General features: G+C 40.5%; 1 protein-coding gene across 1 annotated transcript in view; it reads left to right on the top strand.

Moving 5' to 3' along the window:
• Positions 1-24054, top strand: part of PAH (phenylalanine hydroxylase) — an 80054-nt gene that overhangs the window by 39829 nt on the left and 16171 nt on the right. The window contains exons 5-7 of the mRNA XM_077846115.1: positions 10846-10913; positions 21372-21568; positions 23736-23871. Coding sequence (XP_077702241.1) covers positions 10846-10913; positions 21372-21568; positions 23736-23871 — 401 coding nt within the window. The remainder of the gene's footprint in view (positions 1-10845; positions 10914-21371; positions 21569-23735; positions 23872-24054) is intronic.

The following is a 24054-nucleotide window of genomic DNA, read 5'->3' as shown; positions in this document are numbered from 1 at the left end:
TATTGTGAACTTAAAAATACAGAAAAGCATGAGGAAGAAAATGAAGATCACCCATAATTCCAATGATTTCTCTTTTCCTCTTGGTGGCATTTTGCACTTTTCTTTTTTTACAGTGAGAAACTGTTTTATTAACAGGAACAAAGGTGAATTCCCTCATGACACCCAGACTTCAAAATAGAAAAAAAAATTCACCTATTGTCACACTGTCCCGAAATAATTGGTGTTGATTTTGGTGTGCTTCCTCCCTCATCCCCTCATCCCTTTCCCCCATCTCTTTCTGTTATTTAGATCTTAATATATGTAATCAGATGAGGCATATCATGAAATTATTATATATGTGATTTTTTATGCAATGTCATAACTTACTAAGCAGCCCCTATCAGCAAGCATGTTTCTAGTCTTCCCATTACAGTCGTTTTCTGGTCCTTGCATCCTGACAAGGAGGCCACACAGCTTCCTTGATTCTCACTTGTGAAGCGACTTAGTCTCAGGATAGGAATCATATTTTAGTCTCCTAATATATATATATATATACACTTCAGTACCTTCTCCCCAAAAACACTAAAGGTAAGGTTGGATGATTTTGACCCCTCTTCACCTTTCTGGGGACAGTGCGGCCTTCTCCTTGTGGGGCCCAGGGGTAAGAGACGTGCCCTCTGGGAGAGGCTCTAGATCCCCCTTGAGAGGTCTTTGGCAGTGGGCTGTGGGAGCAAAGCATCTGCAAAGAGATCACTCCTCTGAAAAAGCCATCTGGCCACATTGACCCAGTCAGTGGAGTCCACCCATCAGAACGTTTTCTCCTCTTACCAGCCTCCGGGCCTCCTGCCCTGACCCTAGATCCTTCTGTTGGCCACACTTGCTGCTCACTTGGGGTGGAAGGGAAAGAGGAAAGAGGCCCCAGACATGGACACGTCCCTCCTCTCATTCTTATGTCTCCTCAGGCAGATAAGCCAGTCTTAAAATTCTCTGGAATCTATTTCTCCTTGCAGACCCAGCCCACATTTTTGGTTCCCTGGCCTCTTGCTCTGATGAATTTTATCATAAAGGAACAATTTTGTCAGGTACATGGTCTTCTCTATAAGGAGGCCAGACTCTCTCTGTTCCGTCATTAGATCCTGGGAACCGATGGGCCAAGGACAGAGTAACCCTTCAGAGCACTTCCCCACACCCTCTCAGGCCCCCCAGAACTTGGCTGCCATGTGTGAGGAGTGACGGGATGTTCTTCCAGAAAGGACCCTCTGTTCTGCTCCATCATGGTGACGGGCAGTATGCTCTCCTGCCCTTGGCAGTGTACACTGATGTTTAACTCGACATTTCACTTCAAGGCCTCCAAAACAGCCGCCCTGAGGAATGCAGCCAAGGAAGGATTGTTCCTGAAATGGAGAGTAAAGGGCATTTGCCTCTCAGTGTCAGCCAAGTGGGAAAATGAGCTAGGAGAGCTACATCCCTCTCTGCCTTTTCTTTGGTTGCCAGTGTCTTGCCCTCCCTCCTCCCCTCTGCTGTCCTCCCTTCTCTGAGCACTTACTAAGCAAACGATGCTCATAGCCTCCATTTCCAGAGCATACAATGGTGTGCCAGTCACTGCGCTAAGGGCTTTGGCAGCAATTAAAAAATTTAGCTGTTGTAGCCATCCCAGGAGGGTTGTGTTTTCTCATTCGGATGGGAAATCTCAGACGGGGAGGGCCATGTGGCCCGTACATGTGCGAGCTGCATCCCAGGCTGAGGAACAGGGCCTAAAATGATTCACAGTACATGACCCCTGTCCTCCAGGGGTGGAATACAGGGAGTGGCCATGTCTGCTCTTCCCAGAGGTGACTGGGTTACAGCTTCACAGTTGGGCAGTTGCTTGGTAGGCAGAATCCAAGGGGTCTATTTGATTCCCGTGATGAAATGGACTCTCCTTTCTCCGGCCATTCTCCAGCCTCAGGGGTCCTGTCCACGCTGTCTCCTTCACCTGGGATACCTTTCCTTATGCTCTCACCTGCTCTTTCCCTGCTGCAAAACCTCTACTCGTTTTCTAAGGCCCAACTCATACGTGCGCCCCCCTGAAGCCTTCTGGCTGCCTCTTTCCCAGGCCAGGTTCTTGACACTGATACCGTAGAACTGTGTGCATCGTGTTTCAGGGTATTGAAGACAAATAAATCCACTTCCTCATGATCTATGACTTCACAGAAGGCATAAGACATAGACGTATAGACATATAGATACACAGTCACACACACACACGAGTGAAAGGGTTACATGCATTCTTTCCAAACAAATACATGAAAAAAAAAATCTCATGATCAAACAGAAACACCATATGCTAGAACTCCATTTTAAGCATATGTGAGTCCTGTTATCTCATTAGAGACTTTGGAAAGCCTGCAAACATAAGACTCATTCAACCTAATATTCCTCAAACTTTTTTTGTTTTACTTATGGAACCTCCTTTTAATGGAATACCTAGCAACATTATCTTAAAGGGTAGTGTTCCATGAAATGCAGGTTGGGTAATATTTAGTTTAAATCATGAGGCATAAAAGCACATGATTAAACACTAAATTTAATGAATCTGATGGCATGTGCTATCAGTTCTAAGGTCACTGTGGACTGGAGTGGTTAGGGAGGACTTCTGAAAAGAGGGAGATGTGGATTGAGCCCTCTTAACAACCACAGTAGGCTAGCCACTTATCAAATAATCCCCAAATCCTCATGGCTTAACCCAAGGGAGAGTTATTTCCAGTGTAGGTCAGTAAAGAAATTGCTGTACACAGTCTTGCAGAGACTAAGTCCCTTCTACTTAATGGCTACACTTTGCTCCAAGTCCTCAGAGCCCTTTTCATTCTGCCAGCCCTTGGGGAAAAGGGAGCGAGAATTGCTCCCGGGTTTTTATGAGCCAGGTCTGGAGGGAACTCACATCTTTCACTCAAATTTTATTGACAGTAGCCCAGTCACATTGTCACTATGAACTTTAAAGGAGAATGAGAAAAAGTGGCGAATGATGTTCTATGAAAGGAGGATGAGTCACAGAGCAGCCATGGAGCACCAGCGGCCTCTGCCACACAGACTCTAACCTCAGAGCTTCCTATTCTAGTTCCATTGGCACCTATGCCAGTGTTTAGGCTGAAGATCAGCACAGGGAAGCTTTTTGGGAGAGAAAATTTTAGTCTACACAATTGTCCTTCTGCATTTATTTCTTCTACTATCTAAAGCTCTCAAACTATTTTTCAGTTTTTCAGATGTAGATGTTGAGTTTCTCTTCTCTCCAGAAAGAGCCTTGCACTTCCCAAGCTCAGGGCTATACTTCTGGTACTTCTCTCCTCTTTCTTTCTCCCACCTAAACTTCTTCACCTAAGGGCCTCAATGGCGTCTGTTCTAAGGATGTCAGCCAACTGAGTCATCAAAGACTTGTGCTCCTCCTCAGTTGCTCTGCCAAAGCATAATTTTCAAAAAGTTAAAAACAACTGTCATACAGGTATATAGTCAACGTTTGTCAAAAAATCCATTAACTCAGGAGAGAGGAAACCAGCAAGATGAAACATTGGTGTGATGGGAGCTACAAAAGACCAAAGTATGGATGGTTGTTGAAAAATCAAGTGCTGGAGTGAGATCATAGAGATAACTATACAAGTGATTAATGTTCTAGAAATAAATAAAGCCATAACTGTGAGTGTTCCTTTTTCTACTGGACAGAAATCATAACTTGATCATAAAATAGATATTTTACTACTTGTCCATCTTCTATAAGTCAGCATCTCACTTTAAGAGTTTGCACCTTACTAAGTAATAAATTGCATATCAAATTAAGTATACATGCCCCTCAAGTGTATAGTGGCCTTGTTAAGCAGTGATTTAAATTTTTTGCATAATTTTTGATAGTTCCTATTCAGAAGTATGCTGAGTATGTCATGCACTGGAAATCCAGTGATAATTAAGACAAATAGAGTCCTGAGTTTAATGATATTAACAAGCATAATGATTGTCTAAAAGGAGAAATCCTCAGATTGCCGGGAAAGTGTATTATAGAAGAAAACCAATAAACTTGGGAAAAAAAAAAAACAAGGAAGGTCTTTAAAAATGCAGTTTAACCAGGATGGAAAGGCCAAGTAGTAGCTTATTGGTCTGGAAGAGTGGGGAAGAATATTCCCATAAGAGGTAATAGCATTGTGAAGGCCTTAATCAGAGGGAAAAGCCTGGCATGTTTAAAGAATTAGAATAAGACCAAATTGGACAAATTTGGACTGTAGTATGCAGAACTTCAATTGTAGTTCAACACAGAGCTGAAAACACAGGTAGAATCAGATTGTGCAAGACCTAGTGGACTGTTTTAAAAATATTGGACTTTTCCTACGACTGATGAGAGGCCATTGGAAGCTTTTGAGGAAGGGAGCGACCCCACCAGATTTGCACTTTACAAATCTACTTTGGCTGCAAGCCTGGGGAGTCATGGAGAAGACACAAAGAAAGGCCACTTGGGAAGCAGTTGTGATAGTCCAGGTGAGAAGTGATGGGGTCCTGAACTAAGGGATGGCAGTGAGAATAAGGTAAAAAGGACAGAATTAAGATATTTGGAAGAAATAATGATTATCACAAAAACTGATTATCAGATATGAGAGAAGAGAGGAGGAGGAGAGAGGTAAAACAATGACCCCCAGGTTACTGGCTCGGACAACCAATTATCTGAATTCTTCCCCAAACAGACTTCTTGGCCTTATTGATGGCAGCTACAGCCAGCAGCAGAGAGTGGGCAAGGGGCAGGGCTGCCCTGGTCTATTGGTTTGCAGATCTCTAGCCAGTGCCTGCAGGATGGCAATGGCAGATACTGTACCTTTTTGAAACTCTTACCTGCTGTGTGCTGTCCTTCATCCAGTTGGTGTGGGACTGATGGAATACAAACAGCCTCTCGTTATTAGCATAGATGGAATAGAAATAGCAAGGTAAGAGTTCTACAAAGGCTGTTTAGAAGGCCTAAGATTGGGTGATGGGGCACAGTGACCCATTCCAAACTCTATCCTTTTTGTGTTCTGAGTCAGATTTCTCAGCTTTTGGATTTCCCACCATTTTGCACAAATGGGTCATTTTTTTTTCTTTTTAGACTCAGAATTTTACTTGGTTCCCTGCCTATGTTACCTGATCTAACCCTCCCAACACTATGAGGTAGCCCATGGTCTCATTTTACTGATGAAGAAACATGGGCTCTGAGAGTTAAACTGATCAACCTCAAGCCAAGCTCCTAGTGACTGGGATTAGTAATCCACCCAGCATGTCTAACTTGAAGCCACTCATTCTCCTGGCTAGTTTAAAGATGGCATTTCTAAGGTTTAACCTCGGCCATGAACATCAAGAAATGATTAAAGATCTTAGTCTAAAATACCCAGAAGACTTTTCCATGTAGTTACACACTCCCTGAAATTCCCACAAAAACAAAACCACACACTTCAACCCTCAAGTTGCAAAAATTCTGACATTAAGGAAAGTGATTGAATGCAGACTGCAGGTGATGTTCTAACTTTGCATCCTGTAGAATTCTCTCCATTTTGTCCCTTCTACTCCTCCCTACTTCCCCCTCCTCTCCACTCCTCCTTCACCAACAATATATTTTCCTGTCAAAACATACTTGGTTACATGCAGTGCAACCAAAATTGCTGCTATTAGCTTAATTGAGACGGGGTGATTATAAATAAATTACATGCAGTGCTACTGAAATTGCTGCTATTAGCCTAAATTGAGACAGGATGATTAGTCATCATCAAGTAAAGCTTAATTCAGAGTGTACTTAATTCAGAGTGTACTCCACACGGCTGCAGAGGCCCTGTGGTCATCTGGCAGCTCAAATGATGCAAGGCCAAACCACCAAGAGATGGACTTCAAAGCCACCATTCTTTTTCACTGGTAACTGAGGGACAAAGGTCCTTGTAGCCTGGTTGGTGGGGGCTTCTTAAAGGTTGTTAATGAACTTGTTAGGCACTTAGAACTAGAGAGGACTGTGGTTAGAAACTTTCCCTGTGGAGGATCTGTATAGTATGTTCTACATGTGTGTGTTGATATATCTCAATGTGTGAATCTTCTGTTACTTCTTCATAATGATTTGAGATGGATTTGCAGTACTATTTTACTTTACTAAAGAAATCCACACTCACAGTACAAAACTTCAAAAGCATAATAGTATAGAAAAATACCAGTTATTGTTTCCCATCGTCATAACATTTGTTAGACTCTGGTGTACTTTTTCCATCATTTCATTTGTGTGTTCCCTCTAACAGAGTTGATACCTACAGGATATACAATTCCACACAAAGCTTTTTTTTACTTTTTATCTTTGAACTACTAGACGAACTACCTAGATGAAGTACATTAAAGATCAAAGATGAAGAGCCAAATAGAGAAGAGAAATTGTCATGGGCATCTCATTCCTAAAGGCAGCCTGATAGAGTAGAAACCCGTGGGTTCAGGGAAGTCTTGCCTCCTCATCCTGGTTTCCTGCCTCAATCCTCAAACCTCAGCCTACCAGCATGGGTACAAACAGAAAACCCCAGGGGAGGTGCTGGTTCTGCAAATGGCTCTATCAGCTTCATTTTCCTCATATCTAGATCAAAATATAGAAATATAGAAACAGATATTCTCCAAGATGCCTTACAGGTGCAAAAGTCTATATTATGATTTAAGGGTTGTAGAGAGCCATTTATTATTGTTAAGTAAGACTGGTAGGTGAAGATAACTGTGATGATCACTCCTTAAGATTGGCAAGCATTAGGTTTATATTTTGAGTCCTTAGTATGCCGATGTGTTCTTCATTTAGCCTGGTAGGTAGGTTCCTAAAGGGATACATTTAATGCTGCTTGGAAATTAAATCAGGACACCTGGCTTCCTGACTGTATCATCTCAAGGCAACTTACCTTTGCCCAGTAGGAGTGCACCAAGGGTAGTTTTAAATTTTCAGATTTCTAAGCCTTCCTACCTGTAATTAATGATTCCAAACCATTCGGTACTCTAAGGAAAACAGAAGAGTGATGCTTTGTAGTAACTGTGTCATGGAATATTTTCTAAACTAAATAATCACTTAATTTGGTAGTGTACTATTGTAGTTAGGTTTGTAATAAAAATATATGGTATTTTAATTTTCCAATGTGAAACATTTAGATTTCTCCATTTCTCAAAATATATCTTAAGAAACAAATTCTTTCTTCCTTCCCTCTAATCATCCCTCCCTCCTTCCTTCTTTCTGTCATTTCCTTGTAGTTCTTTCTGCATGACAGGCTCTATGCTACAGATTCTCAGACTATGTATATATATGGACCCCTGGTTAGTTGGAATTGCTGGCAAGGCCTGATTTAAAACAATGACAGCATAGGGGAAGAGAGGAAAAAATAAAACAAGATGAAATCAGAGGGAGATGAACCATAAGAGACTGTTAATTATAGGAAACAAACAGGGTTGCTGGAGGGGAGGGGGGTAAGGAGGTGGGGTAACTGGGTGATGGACATTAAGGAGGACACGTGATGTGATGAGCACTGGAGGTTGTATAAGACTGATGAATCACTGACCTCTACCTCTGAAGCCAATAATACATTATATGTTAATTAATTGAATTTTAATAAAATTTTAAACAGAAGAAAAAAAGAAGAAACAATGACAACAACAACCAACCAACCAGCCAATCAGATAAAACAAAGCAAAAAAAACAATATCTAAAAATCGGAGTATTTGTCCCTTGAGAAGACTCCCTTAAATATTACACTTCACATTGCAAGCTCTTGTTTATGATTCATTAACACCTTGGTTTGGAGGGATGGTGGGGCAGAGAAATTGCAAGGTAAAGTGCGTGGAAGGAACGAAGGAAGTTCTACAGTGATGATGCTAAGTCTCTAGTCTTTTTTTTTTTTTTTAAAGATTTTATTTATTCATGAGAGACACACAGGAGAGAGAGGCAGAGACATAGGCAGAAGGAGAAGCAGGCGCCATGCAGGGAGCCCGATGTGGGACTTGATCCCAGGTTTCCAGGATCACACCCTGGGACAAAGGCGACGCTAAACTGCTGAGTCACTGGGGCTGCCCTCTAGTCTTTCTAAAATTCAGATTACAGTCGTTTCCTTTTTGTAAAATACCCCCTTTCCAGATGTATTAATATATATTTGACATATCACATTGCATTAGTTAAAAGTGTATATAATACAATGATTTGATAGACATATATATTGCAAAGTGATTATGACAATAAGTTACTTAATACTTTTATCACTTCACATGATTACCATCTGTGTATATGTGTGTGTGTGATGAGAATACGTAAGATCTACTCTCTTAGCAACTTTTGAGTATATAACACAGTATTATTGATTATAGTCACTATACTTATGTTAGGTTCCCAGAATTTATTCATGTTATAACTGTTCATCTATACCCTTTGATCAACATCTGCCCATTTCTCCCAGCCCCAGCCCCTGACAACCACCATTTTACTTTGTTTCTATAAATTCAGCTTTTTTACATAGAAGTGAGATTTTACATAGAAGTGAGAGGATACACTATGTTTTTTTTTGGATACACTATGTTTTTGTCTGACTTATTTTACTTAACATAATAGCTTAGTCCATCGATGTTGGAAATGGTAGCATTTCTTTCTTTTATGGTTGAATAATATGATATATATTATGTCTGTGTTCTACTATTATACTAAATATCATATAATATATATAATATGCATACATATTTTCTTTATCCATTCATCTATTGGCAGACTCTTAGATTGTTTCCATATCTTGACTTTTGTGACTAATTCTGCAGTGAACATGAGAGTGCAGATGTTTCTTCAAGATCTTGCTTTCATTTCCTTTAGATACACCTCCAGGAATGAGATTGCTGGCTCATTTGGTAGTTCTGTTTTTAAGTTTTTGAGGAACCTTCATACTGTTTCCCACAGTGGCTGCACCAATTTCTACTCCCATCAACAATATGTAACGGTTCCCTTTCTTCCATATCCTTGCCAAAACTTGTTATCTCTTGACTTTAAAAATAAAAGATTTTATTTACTTATTTGAGAGAGAAAGAGAGAGGAGATAGAGAGCACAAGCAGTGGGGAGAGGGAGAAGCAGGCTGCCTGCTCAGGGAGTCCGACCCCAGGATTGGGATCATGACCTGAGCTGAAGGCAGACATTTCACGACCCAGGTGCCCCTCTCCTGCCATTTTTATGACAGCCATTCTAACAGGTGTGAGGTGATATCTCATTGTGGTTTTGATTTGCATTTCCCTGATAATAAGTGTTGGGCATCTTTTCAGGTACTTACTGGCTATGTGTATTTCGTTTTTGGAAAATGCCTATTTAGTTCCACTGCTCATTGTTTTAATTGGAATTTTTTTTGGCTGAGTTGTTGTTACTCAAGTATAAGTTCTTGTACTTTTCAGGTATTAACCCCTTATTAGATATATGATTTGCAAGATTTTCTCCCATCCTTTTGATCTCCTTTTGATTTTGTTGGTTGTTTATTTTGCTATGCCAAAACATTTAGTTTAATATAGTCCTGCTTGTTTACTTTTGCTTTTTTTTGCTTGTGCTTTTGGTGTCATATCCATAAAAATCATTGCCAAAAACAATGTCAAGAAGTAATCTTGAAAAGAAGAACAAAGGCAGAAGTATCACATTTCCTAATTTCAAATTGTATTACAAAACCATGGAAATCAAAAGAGTGTGGTACTGGCATAAAACAAAACAGACCAACCAATAGAACAGAATCAAGAGCCCAGATATAAACCCATGTGTATGCAGTCAATATTTGGCAAGGTAGCCAAGAATACTCAATGGGGGAAACGATGATATCTCTTCAATAAATGGAGTTGGGAAAACTGGACATTCACATGCAAAAGAATGAAATTAGATGCCTGTCTTATACCATTCACAAAAATCAACTTGAAATGCATTAAAGACTTAAATGCAAGACCTTAAACCATAGAACTCCTAGAAGAAAGTGCAGGGGAAATGCCCTTTTACTCAGGCTCCCTTCCGACTAAGGGATATGTTGCACTCACACTGAAAGGCACTGTTGGCTTCTTTTCACTGTTTAGAAATATGCTGCTAATGAACTGTTGGGGAAAGACGACCTGCAGGTTAGCCTCAGAGAAGTGATCATCATCATCTCTATAGATTGAGCCTGATTCCTCTGTTGAGCCCCTGCCATGGTGTAAAGTTTGACAATTTCTGAATTGTAGTGAAAAGAGCATGAAACTGGGTGATTCAAACCCTCTCTTCATCTTCGCTTGACTCCTCTTTCCCTGGGTCACTGTTGATTTGAGAAGGATGGGGATAATCATACCGATCAACCGTACAGGTTTTTTGTGAGACTTATAAATAAAAGAAGTCCCTAGCCCACACAGACAGGCACATAGTAAGCACTCAATGAATAGTATTTTAAAAAATTGCAATAGCAGCAAGTGTGTATTTGTTTGTTTATTAAGAAGTCGGGAAGTAGTGCTAGACACATACCACTCGTTAGGAATTTAGTAGATATTGTATATTTTCATCATGAACGTCTATCCTACTAAGGGCCTAATTTAGCAAGTTTGTGAGTTAGAAATGCTATAGATGAGGGTGTTTTTTTTTTTTTTTTTAAATCTGTACACTGTTTGCACTTTGAAGTTCCACAGCAGAGAGGCCTACGCTGAGTTGAAGGTGTTGCTAATGCTGTGCCATCCATAATACTCAGTGGGAGAGCTTACCCTTTGTTTCACTGAAGCTTTATTTTCAGAATGTAAATCTTAGGAAGGAGAGCTAGACTGTCAGGGCTCACAAGCCCCCATTCGAATCGTGCATAAATATGCTGGATGTCCCTGCTCAAGCCTTGAGAAATTAAACATCTTCTTTCTCCTAGGGTTTTAAAGATCCTGTGTATCGAGCAAGACGAAAGCAATTTGCCGACATCGCCTACAACTACCGACAGTAAGTCCGCTCTGCTTTGGGGGAAAAGAGAAGAAGCACACACCTAGCTTACGTTTTCCTCATCCGAGTTTGGAGAATACTAGCATAGAGTCCTGCCTTCTTTGTGTGTGTGTGTGTGTGTTTAAACCCTCCCTTTAATAACACATGTTTTTTTTTTTTTTTTTTTAAATGCTGGTAAACAAAACAAAATTACCCACTGCGCAGGGGCCCAGCCCTCTTCTCAGCTTTGTCCCATCCTTAGGCACTAATGTCTGACGTAATTATAAAAGGCCTCAGCCCTGAATAAAACAGCCTCTGGTATTCTCCACATTAAACAGGGGGAAAGGAAAAAGAGAATCATTTACATTCAAGGAGGAATTGGCTGCTTTACTGAAATAATGAATGAATCATTTGATGTTTCAGATAAGCCTTGCCTCAGTGTTCTACTTTTATCTGATCTGACCCAGCTGTGTAGGATAATTTTTGGATGAGTTCCTTTTTTTTTTTTTCCCTCGTCTGGGATTCTACCCTATTTTAGCCAAAGGAAAATGCAAATATCAAGGATATCATTTGGGAAGAGAACTGTTTTTGCTATTTTGAGTCCTCAGGGACTACAGAAATGCCACCATGGGAAACATGGTGTTTGAGGCCTGAGCTCCATTCCTGAGTTAAGGACATGAGAAAAGACAGGCTCAAAAAGAGACTTAAAAGTTGACCAGAGCCCTGAGGGAATGGTACTTGAATAGCTTTGATAGACTATGGGGAAGATAAGGAAGAGGGTAGGGTTCTTTTTACTGGGTACAAAGTTATCTTCCAGATGGAAAGACCTCCAGAAAAAGTAAGACAATTTCCTTCTCTGAATGACTCCCAACAGTGGAAAAATTCAGAACTGTGCTGACCTTGGTTAAATCTAGGTGCCTTTGGGGATCCCTGGGTGGCGCAGCGGTTTGGCGCCTGCCTTTGGCCCAGGGCGCGATCCTGGAGACCTGGGATCGAATCCCACGTCAGGCTCCCGGTGCATGGAGCCTGCTTCTCCCTCTGCCTATGTCTCTGCTTCTCTCTCTCTCTCTCTCTCTGTGACTATCATAAATAAATAAAAAATTAAAAAAAAAATCTAGGTGCCTTTGGGCCTTGGCTTATAACAAGCAAGAATCATGGAATATGGCAACCCCCCGTCCCTGTCTTTGCTTTAGCATGATCGGGTGGACACCATCCAATCAGGTGTAGACAGGAATCCTTTTTCAGGTAATCAATAAGTAAATTGTATTTATGATCTCCTTGCTATGTCTGAGGCTTAGCTAAATGCTTTGCTTACATGATTTCATGATTTCATTTAGAATTCATAATAACTCCTTATGTTTCAGATTGGAAAACTAGTGTTTAATGCAGCTGAGTAACTTGTAGAGATCATATAATTCGTAGGTGGCATTGTCCAGTTTTGAATTCAGGTTTCTTCAACTCCAAAGCAAACTCATCCACTTCACTGAGTGCTGGGATTCTCAGTCAGGAGATCACATTTTTCATATAAGCCAGGGGCTTCTTAGGAAGTACATTCATTTACTGCTTAGCTGTCAGGATTTGAAGGAAGAAACTGATCCCCTAGCTTCTTTTCCATAAAAAATGTTAAACCTAATGAGGAATCATGGACTTGATTGAATGCCTCACCATCCTGGATGTTTATCAAGTAAGTTAAATTGATTATTGAGAACCATCTGTGGATGGAACCATCTGTGGCTGGCTCTCTGAGGAAATTTAGAGATCTAGTCAGTTTCTTGATTTTTACAGTTGAATCTCAGATGGTTAAGTGATGTGGCGAAGGCCATGTGACTAGTAGGGGTGAATTTGTTCTCAAATTCAGAGCCTATTTCAGAACTCATTTTAGTTCCTCTTTTTAAAACTTGTGATGCTGTTTACCATCCCTTTCTTCTTTGAAATAGTTTCTTAGCTCAGTATCTGGCACAGTGAATTCCCATTATTCAATAATTATTTGCTTAGGGCAGCCCAGGTGGCTCAGCGGTTTAGCACCGCCTTCAGCCCAGGGCGTGATCCTGGAGACCAGGGATTGAATCCCCTGTCAGGCTCCTTGCATGGGGCCTGCTTCTCCCTCTGCCTATGTCTCTGCCTCTCTCTCTTTCTCTGTGTCTCTATGAATAAATAACATCTTTTTTTTTAAAAAAAGAATTATTTGCTTACATTTTATTTGAGACCTCCAAGTCGATACTTGTGGCACTTCTGCAATTATTCCCAGACACGCACAGAATGGGGAAAAATTTGAGTTGCTTGCTTGATACACAAGTTTCCAGGTCGAATAAGGTGACACCACCTTCTTATTTCAGCTCTTATACTATAAATAACTACCTTTTGAGATCTATTTAGAGTCACGTTTGCCAAATTTTTGTACTTTTTGTTGATAATTTTAACATTTAAAATGGCCCCCTAACACTGTGGTAAAGTGCTGTGTGGGGTTTCTAAGTGCAAGATGGCTGGGATGTGCCTTTTAAAGAAAATGTGTGTGTTAGGTAAGCTTCGTGCAGACATGAGTTACCATGCTTGAGTTCAATGTTGATGAATCAACCATATATATTAAACAAGATTTCTTTATATAAAGGTCACACAAAACAAGGTTCAGTATTATCAGTTGATAAAAATGGGACCAGAAGCTCATGGGACCCTAGTCCTGTGTTTCCTTTTGGACCAGTGGTTTAGCGTTCAGAATTCATGATGACTATACGTAGGATAACTATCACATACAATGAGAATCGAATGTTTTCCCCACTCTCCACTGGTTTCCCTCCTTCCCTTCTGGGGCTTCTTCTCAGTTCTCCTTGGCTTGTTCATCCCACCCCAGAAAATGTAATGTCTTTCAGGACTGAACTGTGGCTTTCTTCCTTGGCTTCTGCCAATAGCCCCCACATTCAGATCTCTGGGGCTTTCCCAGTCATTATTCCACAAAGGGAATAAAGCATAAACTCATGCATCATGAGTCCTAGAATCACAGGATATTGATCAAGTGATAAAATATATCTACTAAGTTCCAGAGCCTATCCCAAAAGTAAGACAAACAGGGTCCATGTCCTCCGGGGGAATACTGAGGAAGACAATGACAAAAGTGCGACACTTTTAATGACAATAAATGTGATAGGTATTACCAAAGTCAAAACTTGGGTGTCATGAGGCCATATCATTAGGAGTTTAAATGTAGACTGAATGAATGGGTCAGCAAGAAGTAACCTTTAGGCTGAGATTAAAGATTGAGTTGGAGTTTATAGCCAAAGAGAATGGAGGTGGTGAATGAGAGGAGGGGGCTGGTTAGCTCCAGGGCTTTTGCTTTGAGATGTGAATATTTGGGGTCAGAGTGAATTACTATAGAAAATAGAAAAGCAGCTAAGTCCCCTCACTGCTAGCTACCCTCATCTCTGCCCATCTGCCATGTAACACTCTGACTGCCCTGACCAAGAACATTTAATAAATCTTAAAACATTATTTGCTGTTTTTTCTCTAGCTCCTTTATGTGTAAGGTTAGCTTTTGTATTTGAGTTCTTTCCAGTGTTTGAATGGATGCTTGTATTGCGATGTATTTCCCCCTTAGGACTGCTTTTGCTGCATCCCAAAGATTTTGGATGGTTGTATCTTCATTCTCATTAGTTTCCATGAATCTTTTTAATTCTTCCTTAATTTCCTGGTTGACCCTTTCATCTTTTTGCAGGATGGTCCTTAACCTCCACGTGTTTGAGTTCCTTCCAAACTTCTTGTTGTGATTTAGTTCTAATTTCAAGGCATTATGGTCTGAGAATATGCAGGGGACGATCCCAATCTTTTGGTATCGGTTCAGACCCGATTTGTGACCCAATATGTGGTCTATTCTGGAGAAAGTTCCATGTGCACTTGAGAAGAATGTGTATTCAGTTGAGTTTGGATGTAAAGTTCTGTAGATATCTGTGAAATTCATCTGGTCCAGTGTATCATTTAAAGCTCTCGTTTCTTTGGAGATGTTGTGCTTAGAAGACCTATCGAGTATAGAAAGAGCTAGATTGAAGTCACCAAGTATAAGTGTATTATTATCTAAGTATTTCTTCACTTTGGTTAATAATTGATTAATATATTTGGCAGCTCCCACATTCGGGGCATATATATTGAGGATTGTTAAGTCCTCTTGTTGAATAGATCCTTTAAGTATGATATAGTGTCCCTCTTCATCTCTAACTACAGTCTTTGGGGTAAATTTTAGTTTATCTGATATAAGGATGGCTACCCCTGCTTTCTTTTGAGGACCATTCGAATGGTAAATGGTTCTCCAACCTTTTATTTTCAGGCTGTAGGTGTCCTTCTGTCTAAAATGAGTCTCTTGTAGACAGCAAATAGATGGGTCCTGCTTTTTTATCCAGTCTGAAACCCTGCACCTTTTGATGGGGTCATTAAGCCCGTTCACATTCAGAGTTACTATTGAGAGATATGAATTTAGTGTCATCATGATAACTATCAGCAAATAGATCCTACACCTAAGAGAAGAAGGGAGTTAATAAAGATTCGAGCAGAACTCAACGAAATCGAGACCAGAAGAACTGTGGAACAGATCAACAGAACCAGGAGTTGGTTCTTTGAAAGAATTAATAAGATAGATAAACCATTAGCCAGCCTTATTAAAAAGAAGAGAGAGAAGACTCAAATTAATAAAATCATGAATGAGAAAGGAGAGATCACTACCAACTACAAGGAAATACAAACGATTTTAAAAACATATTATGAACAGCTATACGCCAATAAATTAGGCAATCTAGGAGAAATGGACGCATTCCTGGAAAGCCACAAACTACCAAAACTGGAACAGGAAGAAATAGAAAACCTGAACAGGCCAATAACCAGGGAGGAAATTGAAGCAGTCATCAAAAACCTCCCAAGACACAAGAGTCCAGGGCCAGATAGCTTCCCAGCGGAATTTTATCAAACGTTTAAAGAAGAAACCATACCTATTCTCCTAAAGCTGTTTGGAAAGATAGAAAGAGATGGAGTACTTCCAAATTCGTTCTATGAGGCCAGCATCACCTTAATTCCAAAACCAGACAAAGACCCCACCAAAAAGGAGAATTACAGACCAATATCCCTGATGAACATGGATGCAAAAATTCTCAACAAGATACTGGCCAATAGGATCCAACAGTACATTAAGAAAATTATTCACCATGACCAAGTAGGATTTAACCCTGGGACACAAGGCTGGTTCAACACCCGTAAAACAATCAATGTGATTCATCATATCAGCAAGAGAAAAACCAAGAACCATATGATCCTCTCATTGGATGCAGAGAAAGCATGCATTTGACAAAATACAGCACACATTCCTGATCAAAACTCTTCAGAGTGTAGGGATAGAGGGAACATTTCTCGACATCTTAAAAGCCATCTATGAAAAGCCCACAGCAAATATCATTCTCAATGGGGAAGCACTGGGAGCCTTTCCCCTAAGATCAGGAACAAGACAGGGATGTCCACTCTCACCACTGCTGTTCAACATAGTACTGGAAGTCCTAGCCTCAGCAATCAGACAACAAAAAGACATTAAAGGCCTTCAAATTGGTAAAGAAGAAGTCAAACTCTCCCTTTTCGCCGATGACGTGATACTCTACATAGAAAACCCAAAAGTCTCCACCCCAAGATTCCTAGAACTCATACAGCAATTCGGTAGCGTGGCAGGATACAAAATCAATGCCCAGAAATCAATGGCATTTCTATACACTAACAATGAGACTGAAGAAAGAGAAATTAAGGAGTCAATCCCATTTACAATTGCACCCAAAAGCATAAGATACCTAGGAATAAACCTAACCAAAGATGTAAAGGATCTATACCCTCAAAACTATAGAACACTTCTGAAAGAAATTGAGGAAGACACAAAGAGATGGAAAAATATTCCATGCTCATGGATTGGCAGAATTAATATTGTGAAAATGTCAATGTTACCCAAGGCAATATACACGTTTAATGTAATCCCTATCAAAATACCATGGACTTTCTTCAGAGAGTTAGAACAAATTATTTTAAGATTTGTGTGGAATCAGAAAAGACCCCGAATAGCTAGGGGAATTTTAAAAAAGAAAACCATATCTGTGGGCATCACAATGCCAGATTTCAGGTTGTACTACAAAGCTGTGGTCATCAAGACAGTGTGGTACTGGCACAAAAACAGACACATAGATCAGTGGAACAGAATAGAGAATCCAGAAGTGGACCCTGAACTTTATGGTCAACTAATATTCGATAAAGGAGGAAAGACTATCCATTGGAAGAAAGACAGTCTCTTCAATAAATGGTGCTGGGAAAATTGGACATCCACATGCAGAAGAATGAAACTAGACCACTCTCTTTCACCATACACAAAGATTAACTCAAAATGGATGAAAGATCTAAATGTAAGACAAGATTCCATCAAAATCCTAGAGAAGAACACAGGCAACACCCTTTTTGAACTCGGCCACAGTAACTTCTTGCAAGATACATCCACGAAGGCAAAAGAAACAAAAGCAAAAATGAACTATTGGGACTTCATCAAGATAAGAAGCTTTTGCACAGCAAAGGATATAGTCAACAAAACTCAAAGACAACCTACAGAATGGGAGAAGATATTTGCAAATGACATATCAGATAAAGGGCTAGTTTCCAAGATCTATAAAGAACTTCTTAAACTCAACAGCAAAGAAACAAACAATCCAATCATGAAATGGGCAAAAGACATGAAGAGAAATCTCATAGAGGAAGACATAGACATGGCCAACATGCATATGAGAAAATGCTCTGCATCACTTGCCATCAGGGAAATACAAATCAAAACCACAATGAGATACCACCTCACACCAGTGAGAATGGGGAAAATTAACAAGGCAGGAAACAACAAATGTTGGAGAGGATGCGGAGAAAAGGGAACCCTCTTACACCGTTGGTGGGAATGTGAACTGGTGCAGCCACTCTGGAAAACTGTGTGGAGGTTCCTCAAAGAGTTAAAAATAGACCTGCCCTACGACCCAGCAATTGCACTGTTGGGGATTTACCCCAAAGATACAAATGCAATGAAACGCCGGGACACCTGCACCCCGATGTTTATAGCAGCAATGGCCACGATAGCCAAACTGTGGAAGGAGCCTCGGTGTCCAACGAAAGATGAATGGATAAAGAAGATGTGGTTTATGTATACAATGGAATATTACTCAGCTATTAGAAATGACAAATACCCACCATTTGCTTCAACGTGGATGGAACTGGAGGGTATTATGCTGAGTGAAGTAAGTCAGTCGGAGAAGGACAAACATTATATGTTCTCATTCATTTGGGGAATATAAATAATAGTGAAAGGGAATATAAGGGAAGGGAGAAGAAATGTGTGGGAAATATCAGAAAGGGAGACAGAACGTAAAGACTGTTAACTCTGGGCAACGAACTAGGGGTGGTAGAAGGGAGAAGGGCGGGGGGTGGGAGTGAATGGGTGACGGGCCCTGGGGGTTATTCTGTATGTTAGTAAATTGAACACCAATAAAAAATAAATTAAAAAAAAAATAAAACCAATGGAGTACACCAAAAAAAAAAATCTTAAAACATTAGTTTGAAGGCCACTGACAAATTACAGTTGTGTCTTGGGGCACCAAATTTTTTATCTTGTAATAATTACATGAGTGGGAGGACCTGAAGTAAAATAAGACACCAAAGATAGGGAAGGCTATGCCATGTGCCAGAGTATCTTGAGTGCCATATTTGATTGGTGGAATAATTCAGAAACAATATTTTCTACTGAAAACTTTTTTTTTGAAGATAGATTCTAATTGGTTTGACTAGAAGTCTCCTATTCATTTTAAACCAAATTGACACTCTTCCTAAAATATCTTAGTTTATTTTACTTAATGAGATCATGACTTGGTAAAAATAATTGACAATTTCTTCAAAGACCAAGGATCTCATAGAATCTCAGGTCTCTTGATTGAAATCGTGGATGGAATAAGATGTTCTATGTTTAATTGCTAAGTAGATCATGGAAGTTGGTTTGTATGTGTGAGAGACAGAAAATAAATTCTGAAATACTTAGTATATCCAGGCAGCACTTTAGATATGACTTAATTTGATTGCCATTACAACATTACAAGATATATATATATATATATATATATATATATATATACACACACAAATATATATTTATGTATCTCAGAAAGTGATATTGCCACTTACAAAGTGGCATATATATATATATATATATATATATATATGCAGGGGAAATATATATATATATATCAGAAAGTGACAATAACTTGCTCAAGATCCCACACTTGTTCCTTCCTCCGTTCCTCCCTCTGACTCTCTGGAGTCCTCTACATTGGCCTTAGTCTCTCGCATCGGTCTCATCTCTTTTGGAGGTGAGCACTGTGCCACTGGGCTGAAACTCCAACTCACTCACAGGTTCTATCTCTTTCCAACAGAATCCACACGAGTTTTCTCACTGAGTCTCATTGGTTCGGAGCAGGACATGGGCCCATCTCTCACCAAGTCTGTATGACTAGGGAAATAAGACAGTCTAATTAGCCAGACCTGGTCACTGCCCAGGTGGGAGTGGTGGAGTCTCCTTCCACCCGAACCTCAGACTGAGAGGGGGAGGAGAGTGCTTTACTGAAAGAATGGAGAAGGTATATTGAACCCCTGGAACAGCAAATATCAACCAGGGGGACATCTTGGTACCCAGGATATTACTATCTCTTAAAATTTTGTTACAAAGTAGCAAATATCTTTCTTTTTAAATAAGAATCTGGTCTATGGCCATACCACCCTGAACGCGTCCAATCTCGTCTAAATAAGAATCCGTTATAATGATAATTATGCATTCATTACCCAATGGTATCATTGATCAGCACCAAGATTAGGTAATTTATATATAGTGTTTCACCTAATTTTCTTCTATGTCCTCCAAATATTTATCATTAACCCATGTAGCAGCTGCACACACTAGGCTTAGAAAGGTTTATTAAATTTCTAGGAACACTTGAGTGACTCAATGGTTGAGCATCTGCCTTCAGCTCAGGGCATGATCCTGGAGTCCCGGGATGAAGTCCCACATCGGGATCCCTGCAGAGAGCCTGTTTCTCCCTCTGCCTGTATCTCTGTCTCTTTCTCCCTCTGTATGTGTCTCTTATAAATAAATAAATAAAATCTTTAAAAAAGTTTCTAGAGACTATTTAGCTAGGCACTGCCAGAACCAACTAGTGAACCCATCCCTGTTCATCATCAAAGCCTGCTTTTTCCTTCCATTAGCACTTAGCCCTAAAATAATGGTGCATCCTCAGGCAGGGGCTTACCTGATGTGCTCTTCACAATCCCTACTGGCCATTACAGGGTCTTCTGAGATTATCCTGCTTCCAATTCTTAAGCAAAAATCTATCTTTCACCCCTAATCCCTCCCTACCTTTCTGTGGAACATACAGTGACTGTGTTAATGCCCTTGGATGAGCTACAACTTTGAAAGGGCAGGAGAAACCTACTTTGGAACCTGAAGATGATCCATAATTTTGAAGTAAACAGCTCTGCCTTGTCCCAGACATTGTGTACCCTGTTAGGAAATAGCCCTACAGTGCAAAGAACAGTGACTGGTTTTTAAAGTCAGGCTTTGTTTGATTTTCATTTGTTTTTACTGTTGAGAACACAGTAAAATGTTTTTCAAAAATACCCTTTGAACTAATGACTCTCAAACTATACTCTGTCCCCTGGGAGCTTATTGGAATCCAGATGCCTTGGCTTTCCCTCCCCCACAGATTCAGGATCTCCGGGGCAGGATCCAACATAGACTTTAACCAGGTCCCTGTAGTTCTATGTGTCATAGCAGAAGATGCTACATAGGCATATCTTATACCTAGCATGTTTTTAAATACCTTTATAGCTTCCTAAGGTCAGAAATAGCAAATCTAGCCATGCTCAATAAGCAAGGGTCTCAAACTCACAGTCTACATATTAAATTCACTTTACCCCCCAAGATATAATTATGTTAGTTGACACAATAGAAACCAGGACATTGCTTTACTTGAACTTGGATGCCTTTATTTAGAAACAGGATGCATTCTTCAGTTGTCTTGGTCTCACCATCTTATTGTCCATACCTACTATTTTACCAATTTGTGTTACCTGCCGGGTCCCTGCAGTTAAGCAAACTTCCACCCTGGTAAAAATTGGAAAGATGGGATAGCTGAAAGTCCAAGTGATTTCCAAAAGTGAGGCAGAGATCTCCTTGGTGTGGTTGGTGAGTTGAGAGCTTGTATCATTGCTTTAACCAAATTGTATGAATGTTTCCTATATTATGAAGTAGACTTTTCCTCTTACAGATAACTTATGAAATCCCCTGTAGTCCGGGTGGCAGTAGCTCACAGACCCTGAACCTATCTCCCCCTGCTAATGCTCCTTCCTCTTCTTTACACTTGCCCTACTGAGGTCAGATATTTCATACCTGTATTGCAGTGGGCAGCCCATCCCTCAAGTGGAATACACTGAGGAAGAAAAGAAAACATGGGGGACAGTATTCAGAACCCTGAAGTCCTTGTATAAAACCCACGCTTGCTACGAGCACAATCATATCTTCCCACTTCTGGAAAAATACTGTGGCTTCCGTGAAGATAACATCCCCCAGTTGGAAGAGGTTTCTCAATTTCTGCAGAGTAAGTCTACTTCAGGGACAAAAGTGAGGAGGAAGGGGAGGGGAAAGGGAAGAAAGTAAATTGAGGCCAGTGTGAGTGTATTTGTGGTAAATAATACATGCAAGTTGCTTCTCAGAAAAACAAAGTTCACTCTTGTGTCCTGCCTCACCATTATCCACTTTTTGTTCACTCTCATCCAAGACAAAGCATCATGTGTAGATTTTCCCATATCCATGTCTCTGAAAAGCACCTTTTCCTGTACTCACAGCACCAAGTGCCCAGGCTGGGCTCTACTAGTAGTTCCCGCTGTGTTGTGAGATGGTTGCTATGTGCATTTGTGTAAGAAATGTACTCTCTGTGGCAATGCTGAAAGCCCTGAGCTCTAAGTCTGTGCATTCAACTGGTATGACTCTTGCTTTAACTGTCTCCAGTGGAGGAGGACTTGCCTCAGTTTAGTCATCTGTCAAATAGAGACTATCTCTTGGGGAAACTGTGGGAATGAAATAAGACATTGCAGTTGAAAACACCCAGCATAGTGCTACATATACAGTAGGTGCTCAGTGAATCTGGACTGATTGGAATCTGAGTAGCTCTGTGGGGAAATACATTATTGGGATGACTGACCTCTGCATATTATTTCCAAGTGAGGTAAGTATTTTCCTCTCTACCAAGAAGCATTAATGAAGCAAAACCAAAATAAAACTATCAGCTAACACATATTAAATACCCAATATGTGCCAGGTAGAATGAGAGAAAGTGGGAAGATAGACCACAGGTTTACAGAAATGAAGAAGTTTCTATGCCTCCGAGCTATGTGGAGATGGTATGTAGCCAGCTCTGGAGCAAAGAGCCAGGGAAATTCCGTGGCAGGGAGGAAAGTGGAGGCTGGGATAGTTTGGGGATGGGCTAGGTGACCTTTTGGGTCCCTTCTATTTAGACAGTCTCTAGTTATCAGATAAGGAAGGGAACAAGAGGTCAAGCAGGGTGAATTTCAGTCTGAAGGTCCAAGGAACATAGGAATAGGGGCAAGGAGGTCCTAAAGACATTCTCTGGCTGATTATCCATGTTTCCATGGCCAACAGTGAGACAATAAAATGGTGATACTAGCAGCTGGGGAGTTATAGAGAAGTAATTAAGAGGATAGATTTTGAAGCCAGACTGATCGTAGTTGTAACCTTGGACAAGAAATTTAACTTCTCTGTGTCTTAGCTTCCCCATCTGTAAAGAGGAAAGACTACGAGCCTCTAACTTATAGGGTTATTAGGAGAATTGGTTAGTATTTATAAAGTGCCAAGAACAATGTCTGACATATGGTGGGCAGTATACAGTGTTAGCTATCTTCATCATCATCATCATAATCATCATCATCATCATCACTGTGATTATTATTCTCCTTCCAAGTTTGAAACAAATTGACAGACAGATATAGGAGCCAGAGAGAGGATCAACATGTCAACTTTATTACTGCTAAAAGCTACTTGGAGAATGTAGTATGGATATACAAACAAAATGGAATTTCTAATACTTCACCTCTGAATTACATAAACTTTCCTGCCAATTCACTGTTGAAGTGTAGATTCCATTGCATGGCCCAAAGGAGACCAGAATGCTCTCTGTGCTCTTCTGTGGGAAGACAGTCAGGAGAGAAAGGGCCAAAGAGGTCAAACTCAGAATATTCCTTTTCTTTTCCCACATGTTCCAATCACAGAAGTTCCTGTTCTTTCTTGAGTGTAGTGTGTGAGGGGCAGTAGAGAAGCTGGAAGTGTTCCTTTCGTACTCTTCCCTTCTGGAAGAGGAATGAAAATTCCCTCCCCGGTCTAGATACTTGAGAAATAAGGAATACGTATTTCATCTTAATAAACATTAATGAAAGCTAAATTTATTAAATGTCTCCAATGTGCTAAGGCTCTGTGCTAAGCACTTTATTAGCTCACTTGATTCCTGAAATAACCCTAGTAAATATCTATTCACATTTTTCAGAGGAGGAAATGAGGCTCAGAGAAATGAAGTTACTTGACTCAAATTGCCCAGCCACAAAGTGTAGGGGCAGAGATGTGAAGCCAAATCTACCTGGCATCAACACTGATGCTGCTAGACAGCTGGGAGCATTGCTTCCCTACCCATAGGTATCCAGGAGCCTCTGGGCTCTGCCATGATGGGCTTTGAATTTTCTTTCTCTGCATCCCAGCTTGCACTGGATTTCGCCTCCGACCTGTGGCTGGCCTGCTTTCCTCTCGGGATTTCTTGGGTGGCTTGGCTTTCCGAGTCTTCCACTGCACTCAGTACATCAGACACGGGTCCAAACCTATGTATACACCTGAACCGTGAGTATTCTCCTGTTACCAGTATCCAATCACAGTAAGCACCATTGCTTGTCACTCCAGGAATGATGTTTGCATTCATGGAGGGCTGATCCACAGGACTAGTTTTCTGAATGGTTTGGTGGTAGCACAAAGAGAGAGATCATCTCTCCTGGGTATTTTCTCTGTCCAAATAGATCATATTGA

Source organism: Canis aureus, chromosome 13 (assembly GCF_053574225.1).
Source record: "Canis aureus isolate CA01 chromosome 13, VMU_Caureus_v.1.0, whole genome shotgun sequence".
In the NCBI taxonomy this organism is placed as follows: Eukaryota; Metazoa; Chordata; class Mammalia; order Carnivora; family Canidae; genus Canis; species Canis aureus.
This window is presented reverse-complemented; position numbering and strand designations above follow the sequence as displayed.